Source organism: Sceloporus undulatus, chromosome 2, assembly GCF_019175285.1.
Source record: "Sceloporus undulatus isolate JIND9_A2432 ecotype Alabama chromosome 2, SceUnd_v1.1, whole genome shotgun sequence".
NCBI lineage: Eukaryota > Metazoa > Chordata > Lepidosauria > Squamata > Phrynosomatidae > Sceloporus > Sceloporus undulatus.
In genome coordinates, this window is record NC_056523.1 from 17,201,083 (window position 1) to 17,212,136 (window position 11,054).

The following is an 11,054-nucleotide window of genomic DNA, read 5'->3' on the forward strand; positions in this document are numbered from 1 at the left end:
CAAAAGCTTGCAACAAGTATATTGTGCATTTCAGTTGGCCAATAAAGGTATCACTGATGGATTTTTGTTTGGAAATGTTTGACCCTTGTGTTAGGTATCTGCCTCACCCTGCCAAGTCAGACCCAAATTTCATAAAAAGTCAAGGTTTCCCATGACTGGCCTTTTGATGCAGTGAGGCAGCGGACTTATCACAAGTGTGACCATTTCATTTACAAAGCAGTTCAGCAGGTCAGGATTTCTTCCCTTTGCTACCTGTAGTGGAGCAAGGGAGTGAATGGACTTTAAAGAAAGAAGCCACAAGAAACCATAATAATATGGGCAAAGCTTTCCCATCCTCCATTATACAGAACTGAGTAGCAGGAAAGGAGAGCAGTACTGCTTTTGTGGAGCAGCAACCAGTTACATACAAGCATGTAAGTCTTGCTTAAACACAAAATGCTCTTTTCGGACAAGCAGCGGGGTGGGGGGTAGGGTTATTCTCCAGTCATTTGAACCCCCTTCAAAATCTTTTCTACAGCAATTGTTAAGTCCTGGGAGAGGCAGTGTAAGTGATGGCAGCAGCTACTGCTAGTGGTGGCAGTTACCAATGGAGCAGGGAGGCATTTCAGACAATAAAGATGAGACTGGTTTGGAGCCTGAGGGGGAGAGGAAGAGGAGAATGCACTCTAGCTGTGAGCACACCATAATTTCTTCCCCCATCCCCACCCCCACCCCAGTCAAGACCAGCTGCTTCTTCCTTGTCTGAATTGCTATGCTTGCCAGCTGCCCAGGAAGGAGAAAATGGAACTGTACAGGCAAGCATTACACTCCATCTACTTGATGCAGGATTTCAGCCATGGAAGCAAATCCTGCCCCTACAATAGTTCATCAGTTCGAAACCCTTCTAATATCCCAAACCTTGCCACTTATTTGTCCCACCTAGGTGACAATTCAAATAGAGGACACTTTTGAATGTGCCTAGAGGCAATTTTATTGGCTGAGTATGCTTCTGAACAAACACACAAATGTGAGAAAGGGCTATGAGACCTAAACATGTGTTGTGGCAAACCGTTATCTTCTGTGCCCTTTTGAAGCATTATTGGTTCATTACTCTCACCTTCTCAAAGACTCTTGAGGATTAACAACTACTACTACACATAACAGCAGGTCTTGCACAGAGATAAAGCATATAGAATTCTGCCCTGGTTCTTAAGGGTATGCTACAGGTCAACACATAAGCTGTCGCATTTTCACAACAGCCTCTGCTAGCAGTAGCATTAGACTTGGTTTAAGTTACCACAAAATGTGCAGAAACAGAACACACATATACAGTGGGCCCTCTCCATTTGTGGGGATCCATTCCAGATCCCTCTGCATATGGGGAAAAACGCATAAGCTCAAACTCCATTGGCCGCAATGGGGGTATACTTCCACATTCGGTGTGGTGCGTGACACAAGCACGTGAGCCATTCACCACCCACCGGCTTAACCTTCCTCGTAAGGTTAAAGCCGCGTATGGCACATCTGCATATGGTACGGAGGTGCTGTATTCCCTGAAGCCACAGAAATCTCTTCCGCTCTTCTGCAATGAACCCCAACCCTCTCCCCCATCTCACAGACACCCATTGATCTTACTTGCACACTGTTGGGGTACTCCTCTGCACTGCGATGCAGAAGAACACTGCTCTTCTGGCCAAGCCGAGCATAGATGCAATTAGCAGCTGGATCATCAGGCACCGTGAGTGTTTCATAGTGGTGATCTGTTAATTGTTCCATGGTCTTTGGGAAAGAAATTGGAGAAGTCAAAAGAGAGTGAAGTCATTGGAAGATTCATATTCTTGTGTGAAATGCAAGGCCAACCTAAATCAAAGCCTACTTCTCCTGTCAAAATTGTGAAATGAAATAACTCATTTTTGTCCTCCCCCTTAATTCCCCTTCTTTGGCTGGTTAATTTTTGGCCTTCCTCTTTCATGGGTGGCTTTACATTCTATACCTATCTGCTCTGCAGCCAACTTAAGAACTGCTTTGCTAGATCACACTTTGATGCTGTTCAAAGAAACTGATGAGCATTAAGTACAGGGTGACCAAGATAAGGTACCTCTATACATAATGCTTTATTAACGTGCAGAATTGATTAAATATATGACCTGCAGCTTGGATGGCTTTCATGAAAAATAATAGGAATTCAAGGTCTACTAATATAGTAAGCCCTCTGTATCCACAGATTCTGCATCCATGGATCCAACCATTCAAAGCTTGAAAGTATTTCTGAAACATATAAATTCCAAAAAGCAAACCTTGATTTTACCATTTTAAATAAAGGACATAATTTTACTTTGTCATTGTACTTGAGCATCCATGGATTTGGGTATCCACAGGGGGTCCTGGAACCAAACCCCAGCAGATACCAAGGGCCGACTGTACTTCCTAGCCATCATGGCTAAAATAATGGCCACATTCAGAAACTGTATACTTCAAGAGAAAATTTGAGATCATTGTCATCTTCTCTCTTACTGCAACTCTCCAGTCTTTATACACACTCTCCCTTGGCAAACTTATCAGTTCTTTTGGTTTCTCCTACCATCTTTACGCCGATGATACCCAGCTGTACCTTTCCACCCCTAATCTTTCACCAGAGCTAGAGCAGCAAGTGTCATCCTGTTTAACAGCTGTCTCCCACTGGATGCACCATCGGCGTCTGAAGCTCAATATGTCCAAGACCGAGCGTCTTGTTTTCCCTCCTAAGCCCACCCTTCACTATTCCTTTTCTATTTCCGTCAATAACATCTCGATCCAGCCGGTCCAGGAAGCCCGCAGTCTTGGTTTCATCTTTGACTCCTCTTTGTCATTTATCCCTCAGATCCAGACTACAGCCAAAGTCTGTAGATTTTTTCTCTATAATATCGCCAAAATCCGTCCATATCTCTCAGCTTCTACCGCAAAAACACTGGTCCATGCCCTAGTGGTCTCACGACTAGACTACTGTAACCTCCTCCTGGCAGGGCTTCCCCTCTCTCATCTTCACCCATTAATTTCTGTTCAGCATTCAGCTGCACGCATTATTTCACTCACTCGCTATTATGATCATATCTCCCCTCTGTTGTCTTCCCTTCACTGGCTCCCTTTTCCTTTCCGCATCAGGTACAAACTTCTGCTACTCACCTTTAAAGCCCTGCATGGGCTGGCCCCTCTTTATTTAACTGATCTTCTCTCTCCCTACATCCCTACTCGGACTCTGCACTCTGGTAGCCAATGTCTCCTCTCTCAACCCAGGATTTTCTCTGCCCCGTCCCAGATCCGTCCCTTCTCTCTTGCTGCCCCTCATTCCTGGAACCTTCTTCCTCTGCATGCACGGCTCATCACTTCCCTAACCAGTTTTAAGGCTGAGCTGAAAACCATATTGTTTAGGGAAGCGTTCTCAGGGAATTTGTGATTGTCATCTGGCTGTCTGACAATATTTGATGTGATGTGATTTGTTTGATATTTGATGTTTTTAATCTGTTGTTTTTTTCTTTTCTATATGGTAATTTTATCTATTCCTCTTTTAATTGTTATTATCTTAGAATGTACGCCTTGGGCAGGCTTTTATATACTCTTTAATTTTACCGACTTTGTACAGCGCTGTGTATAATTACAGCGCTATAGAAATAAAGTTTAATAATAATAATAATAATAATAATTGGCTGACTGCTTTTTAGGGAAAAGAATGTTGGAGTGGATGAGTATTTCATTTGAGATCTAGCAAGGCACTTCTTATGTTTATTTTGTTTAAACTTTTCACACCTCAGTATGAAACAGCTTCTAATATTCCTATACAGATTATGTTTTAGCTGCCTTCAAGATGACCCTGACTTACAGAGACCTAGAGTTTTCTTGGCAAGATTTATTCAAAGGAGGTTTGTCACTGCTTTCCTCGAAAGCTAAAGGAGTGTGACATGCCCAAGGTCACCCAGTTGGTTTCCACGGCTGAGGAGGGATTTGAATTCTGGTGTGCTGGAGCTCGAGTCCAACACTCAAATCATTACATCTGGCTCCCTATGTAAATATAGCCAGCCTTTAAGGTGAACTGGCTCTGTTACTGTAACTTTGACAGTTAGCCTGTAAAATGAACAGGCTGCTTTCTTCCCCTTGGCTTACCAAGGGCTGGCAGAGAAACAAAGAATTCTCTTCTTCCTGCAGTAGCCTGTTGCATTTTTGATGGGTGTGGAGGAAGGGCCTTCTGTCCTCTGGCAGGTTTACCCAGTGCCCTTGTTGGGCTTATCCAAAGGACCCCCGTCTTATTCCACAAGTGTGCTCACTTGCTTACATGGATTTCCTTGTACCAAGCTAGTGCTTTAATGCAAGCCTGGTCTAGAAAGTCTGGGATGATTAAACTATGGTGGAAAAGAGATGAACTTAAGGACTATATAGCTCCTGACAGACATCCACCCTCCAAAGCCCTAATGAGTTTAGGTGTTACCTTCATGGCTTTCTTGGCTACATCACTGCTGCCAATAACAACCGTGTCAGACCCAGCCATGCTGCAGAAGCTGCGGAGATGCAACGTGCCTGAGACAGGAACGGTAGACACAGCAAAATCCTGCACAGAAAATTTTTTGCTTGGACTTCTGCAGAAGCCACTCAGTTATGGTCATGAGCATCCCCTCCTCCCCATCTCCAGTACAGATTGTTCAACAGATCTAGTAGGTGCCAGTGCACTGCAATCCATTTTTGTCCAAAAGATCTGGTAGGTACCAAGTTGAAGAAGAGTATTTTATATCAACATAGAGCCAAAGAAGAATTACAGTTGGGTTAGAGAACCTGTGACTGTTACCTGTGACTGTTGTTGGACTGCAATTCTCATCAGTCTTAGTCATGAAGGCCAATAATCAGGAATCTTGGGAGTTGCCGCTGACCAACATATAGTGGGCCACACATTCCTACCAATTTGCCATTTCTGAACTCACCTGTGGCTACATGTTAAGTGTCCATCCAGGTCAAGAGTCATCTTCTTTTCAGTACAGTTTCTGCTAGTACATTAAGGCAGAGTATGGGGTGAAAATAACAAATATAGACAGGTATGTGGGGGCTTTTAAACCAGAAATTCAGAGGCCTTTGGAAGTGTGACCTAATGTGATACAGTGGCAGGTGACACTGGGGAACACAGCTGAGTGAACCATGGAAAAGCCAGGAGATTCCTGATTATTGGCCTTCATGACAAAGCAAGCATCACAGTTCATAAACAAAATTAATAGAGGCAGACATAAGTTCTTGAAAGATAAATCAAATAACATTATCAACCTTCTGCTTGCAGTATGTAGAGCAGGGGACTCACACTCGTGTTCTTGGGTGCACTCTTCATTCACACAGAACCACAGACCAGGCTGTTCCCCCATATGAACTAAACATACATGCTCAGACAACCATCCCTAATCTGGTGCCCTCTAGATGTTCTGGACTGCAAGATCCATAAGAGTGATAGTCCAAAATATCTAGAAAGCACTGAAATGGCACAGGCTGCCCTAAAATGGCGCATAAGGGCTCCTTAGTGGATGAATGAAGAACTATTACAAGGCAGAAATGACTGTCATAGGAAATTATCACAAGGGGGTAAGAAACAGGAGAGAAACAGAATGTTCCCATCATTATCGAGCAATTCATCCCTTATTTCTCCCGTGAATAAACAGTAATGATCCTGGAACTTCTTATTAATGGGGAAACCCCATGAATGGTTTGCCGATAGCATGAATGAAATGCTATCATGAAGGTGTGGAAGCCAATAACATTTAATTCACACTATCACAGAGCAAATTCGGGACCTTTTCCAGACTGCATTTCAGTACAGGCAATTCGTTCCCATTGCTACAATTGTTTTTGGAGTGGATTTTTCTCCTATTTTCAGGTGTAGGGCACAATTTTGTTTCAACTGGCTAAAAATAATAATGTAAAATAATGTTGTGAAAATATATCATTTATTTTGTTGTGTATAGGGCGGAACCATGATTTTCAGACATGCGCTGTAGTGCCAAAACGGCGATGTGTGAAACATTCAATAACAATATATTAACAATACAATAATGGATGTATGCGGAATGCACCTGCATTTCTCTGCCTTTTTTGGAATGTCATTATCACACAACTGTGTGAAAATATCTGGCGCTGTAGCACTATTGTTCCATTATCTTTCAATAGCACAATTGTAATGGAATTGGTCCTTGTGTAATAATCTCCTTAGTCTGTATCAGAGTAAGAACAAGCAGCAGTGGCTGACTCCCGTTTTCAGTGAGGTGGTAAATCCATTCTGAGTTTCAATTTGAAGTTAAAAGAAACACTTTGAAGCACTGAATCTATTTTGGGGTTGATTCACTGCCCACTGCAATGGAGGCCTCTAGTTACCACTAGTAAGAGTAATCTGAACCACTGGCCCAGTTCATTGTAAAGAGGGTGAAGTAAAAGGAAGAAGAAAAGGGACAACTGGTGACAGCAGAGAGAGAGAGAGAGAGAAGTGTTTAAAGTTTCAAGCTCACCCTGAAAGCGTCTGCAACCATCTCTGCTCCTCTGTGATTAGTCCACTTGGATATGCCCACAAAGAACTCTCTACCTGTAAAAGGCATTAATGATAGATGGAGTGCATCAAAGCCATCTTTTTTAAACACAACAGCAAATAAGGTCTCCTTAGGCATGGCTCACAAGCCTACATAACTAAGGCCCGTTACAGACCGCCCAAAAGGGGCGGTCTTGGTGCTGCTGCTTGCTCCGTGAGGGAGCTGCAGCAGCCAAAAACCGCGACTCTCCTCACGGAGCAAAAAGGAGTGCGCAAATCGCGCTCCTTCCAGGAACTGGAAGAGATACCGAGAGTGCCAAAGCGGCACTCGCGACGTCTCTTCCGGTTTGGACGGGTGTGGACGCAGAGCGTCCGCTACGTCAAGATGGCGGACGCCCTCTGTATAGGGCGCCACTATCTTGACGTATCGGTTACGGCCGAGGGGCAAGGCGCGTCCAGAAGGCGCCGCCCCTCGCGCGTATCACGGCGGCCTCTAGGTCCAATCTGTACGGTGTTGCTTGATCTCTTAACTTATATCTGACTAGAACCAATGGTGTTTCCTTGCAAGCCATTAGATTTTGGAGCATAGGCCCTCCCCAGGGTAGTCTCTATAGCAAAACATTTTTTAAAAAATCTAGTAGTTTCCATCTTTAGCATGAGCAGGCCATTTGTCTTGCCAGCTCAATATCAAGCTATTCCCAAATAATTCAGATTACAACAGTTCTTGGTCACAACATGCTGCTGAAGAAATCTCATTTCCTTTCTGGCTATTGTGGATATAAAACTGAGAGGAACAGAGCAGTCTGCCAGGGGCTGGGGGTCATGATGTCAGAATTAGAGTCAACCAAAACCGAAGTCTTCAGGCTTCAACCCTGAGACTCCTGGCTCTACTGCATCACTGTCTACAACTGAACATAAGGATCCCTTCAAGGATGTCCAAGAGAATATTGAGCAGGGAGCAAGCTTGTTTTCTGTTGCTCCAGAGACTATGACATGGAACAATGGATTCAAACTACAGGAAAAGAGATTCTACTTTTAGGAACATTAGGAAGAACCTCCTGATGGTAAGAGCTGTTCAACAGTGGAACATGCTGCCTTGGAGTGTAGTTTAAACAGAAGGTGTTTGGCAATCAGTTGGGAGTACTTTGATTGTGTCTTTTTGCATGGCAGGGGGTTGGACTGGATAGCCCTTGGGATCTCTTCCAACTCTATGATTCTATGATTAACTATGATAGTGGCATTTGTGGCTTGGTTCACCCTAAGATATGTTTTAGATGGCAAGGCTCAGCTCTGAAATATACAAATTAATCATGAAAAGTATCTCTGAGCATGCTCAAAGCATGCTCGATACTGACCTTCATGTCATCTGGAATTACAGGAGAACGGTTTTCAGTTTTAAAACCCTGACTTCAAGGCAGTCTTGACCCTCCTTTATTTTTCGAAGCAATTCACCACCCGCTGCTGGGGGTGGGGAAGCACATGCTCTCAAAATCCTGTCAACCACTCCATTGTCTACTATGTTATAATTATCCTCATTAATCATTTATACAGCATTTTCAATAAGAAAAGTGATTTATAAGGCTCTCTCTTCACACACAATCTCCATGAGGTACTTAATGCCTTCATTTTATCAGCTCTAAGCATAACCCCTTCATTTCCTGACCTCTCCTTAGAACAAAGATTGCTTGTTTTTATTATTTTTTTTAATTTTATTATTATTTATTTTTATTATTGTAACAGGGTCAATTACCTGTGAAAAGAACATCACTTCCGTCCAAAGTGGCTCCCTCATCTGTAACCTCAACCACCCGCAGCTTCAGCTCCTCCAAGACCTTCTTGACACTGCTGATCTGGAACAACAAAGGGGGGGGGGGGAAATAGACAAATCACTTTTCTTCACATCACTTTTAATCACACATCGTATGTACTTATCACACATATATAAGTTGACCTAATGCATAAGTAGGGAGAAGATTTCAGGGCCAAAATCATGGATTTTGATGTAACCCAAGGATAAATCAAGGGCAAGCATGTAACAAAGGACATAAAGGACAAAGCAAAGGAACATGATGACAAAGAGCTTACAAAATTCAGCAGGCATAACTGTTTGCACTCACCCTAAAGGCTGGATGGACAAGGAGGGAACTACAGTAAATGATGGCTGTGTGATGTGTGGGGATGCAACCAGGTACAGGCGGGGTTAAGAAAATGCACACAGAGCAAAGGAAATGGCCACTACATTAGCATTAATGTGATAATTGTGCATGATTTTAAACCTGACAAACATACAAATATGTCCAATTCAGTTCCTTCAAAGATAGGTTCATACTCTACTCTCTTGGTGCTCCTCTGAGGGGGAAGCACAAAACAGCCACTACCACCGCCATTTTCTGGTATTCAAAAAAGCCAGACATGGTGCAGTGGCAGAGAAAGAAGAGAGGACCGATGGTTCTTTTAGGTGTTCCAGGAATGGACTAAGCTCTTGTCTTTCTCTATTCAGAGAATGAGGTTGGTTTCCTTTTTGATAGAGTTAAGGTACAGCACTTACACTGACCCGTGGATAAGTGGGGTCAATTTTTTGATTAAAATTTCTTGACTTGTACATGTGTACATACCGAAATACATCTTCAGGTAACAAATGGCTTGCCAGGAAAGTCCCAATCCTATCAGTGCTAAACAGGCTTCACAGGCCTATACTTGGGGGAATGCAAAAAACAGGAACCAAACTGAAGGCACCAAAATTTCCTCCCTACAATGGGTATCGCATGGGGCAAGCTACTCAGTGGCTCTTGCCAATGGATTTACTCCATAGCCATTGGAATTATCAAAATGAAAACTAGAGACAACTCCTATACCTTTCATGATTGTGCAAAAGATGTAATTTCAGCAGGTTTTGCGTGTCATGCAACCAGGTAACTAACAACACCTGCTGGGATTCCTTCTTCTACAAAAGGCTCAAGAGCCCTCTCCACTTTTCACTTTGGCAATTTTAATACTGTAGTCATATAATCACAAACTACGAACAAGCATGCCATATGGAGGCAATCACCTCTTGGAGGGAATTGAAGTGGACTCCACTTAGCAAGCTTTACACAAACATCACGATACAGCATACAGATTCAAAACCATATAATCTTAGCAAGTTGCTTATTTGAAGATTAAACTGTGTTACTCTTTTGTTGTTGTTTTAATTTGTTTGTTGTTAGTGCCTTCAACTTGTTTCCAACTTATGGCAACCCTAAGACAACCTATCATGGGGGTTTTCTTGGCAAGATTTGTTCAGAGGGGGTTTGCCATTGCCTTCCTCTGAGACAGAGAAAGTATGTCTTGTCCAAGGTCATGCAGGGAGTTTCCATGGCTAGCTGGGGATTCAAACCCTGGTCTCCAGAGTCTTAGTCCAATGTTCAAATAATAATAATAATAATAATAATAATAATAATAATAATAATTATTATTATTATTATTATTATTATTATTCATTTTCCAGAGGGGAAGGCTTGACAGAAGAGGAAAGTTTTTAACCTCTTTTTTATTGTTTCTAGAGGGGTGATCAGGCGGAGTTCCTCGGGAAGACTGTTCCAGATTTTTGGGGCTGCTACTGAGAAGGCCCTCTGGGATGTAGTAGTATATTTAGATGATGGAATTTCTAGCAAGTTCTTCCCAGTTGTTCTGAATGTGTGGGGCGGATTATATGGGGAGATGCGGTCCCTCAAGTAACTCGGGCCCAAGCCATGTAGGGCTTTATAGGTAATAACCAACACTTTGTATTGTGCTCGGAAGCGAATAGGCAGCCAGTGCAGATCTTTCAGAATAGGTGTTATGTGGTCAAAGCTGGAAACACCAGTGATCAATCTGGCTGCCATGTTTTGTACTAGCTGAAGCTTCCAGGCTTGGTACAAGGGTTGCCCCATGTAGAGCGCATTACAAATATCTAAGCGAGAGGTTACCAGAGCATGTACCACAGTTTCAAGGTCCCTTTGGCCCAGGTAGGGTTGCAGCTGGCGTATCAACCGAAGTTGATAGCAAGCACCTCTGACCGTCGCATCTACTTGAGATGTCAACTGCAGAGACGAGTCCAGAAGTACTCCTAGACTGCGAACTTCGTCCTTCAGAGGAAGTGTGACCCCATTCAGGACAGGTGGATAAACTTCCTTCGCCGGGCCTGGGGAACCTATCACCAGTACTTCTGTTTTCTCTGGATTCAAACTGAGTTTGTTTTCCCTCATCCAGCCCATTACCGACTCCAGGCAGTCATTCAGAGGAGAGACACTACCCTTAGTCACTGAATCAATCGGGGGCACAGAGAAACATATTTGGGTGTCATCAGCATACTGATAACACCGCACCCCGTGTCTCCGGATGCTCTCTCCCAGCGGTTTCATGTAAATGTTAAACAAAGTGGGGGACAGAATAGCTCCCTGAGGGACACCAGATGTGAGTTCCCTCTTAGAGGAGCAAGTGTCCCCCAACTGCACCATCTGGAATCTGCCTGAGAGGTAGGATCAGAACCACTGGAGCGCAGTGCCTCCGATGCCCAGCTCCCTCAGGCGTT

The 11,054-nt window shown here is 43.5% G+C and overlaps 1 protein-coding gene across 6 annotated transcripts in view; it reads right to left on the reverse strand.

Annotated features, from left to right (window-relative positions):
- The window catches only part of LOC121923308 (N(G),N(G)-dimethylarginine dimethylaminohydrolase 1-like), a 49,585-nt gene that overhangs the window by 2,072 nt on the left and 36,459 nt on the right, over positions 1–11,054 (reverse strand). For 5 of the 6 annotated variants that reach the window (XM_042453632.1, XM_042453633.1, XM_042453629.1 and 2 more), the window contains exons 3-6: positions 8,253–8,352; positions 6,486–6,559; positions 4,439–4,558; positions 1,615–1,758 (exon numbers count right to left, since the gene is read on the reverse strand). In XM_042453632.1, coding sequence (XP_042309566.1) covers positions 1,615–1,758; positions 4,439–4,558; positions 6,486–6,559; positions 8,253–8,352 — 438 coding nt within the window. The remainder of the gene's footprint in view (positions 1–1,614; positions 1,759–4,438; positions 4,559–6,485; positions 6,560–8,252; positions 8,353–11,054) is intronic. The other variant, XM_042453631.1, reaches the window with a different exon arrangement.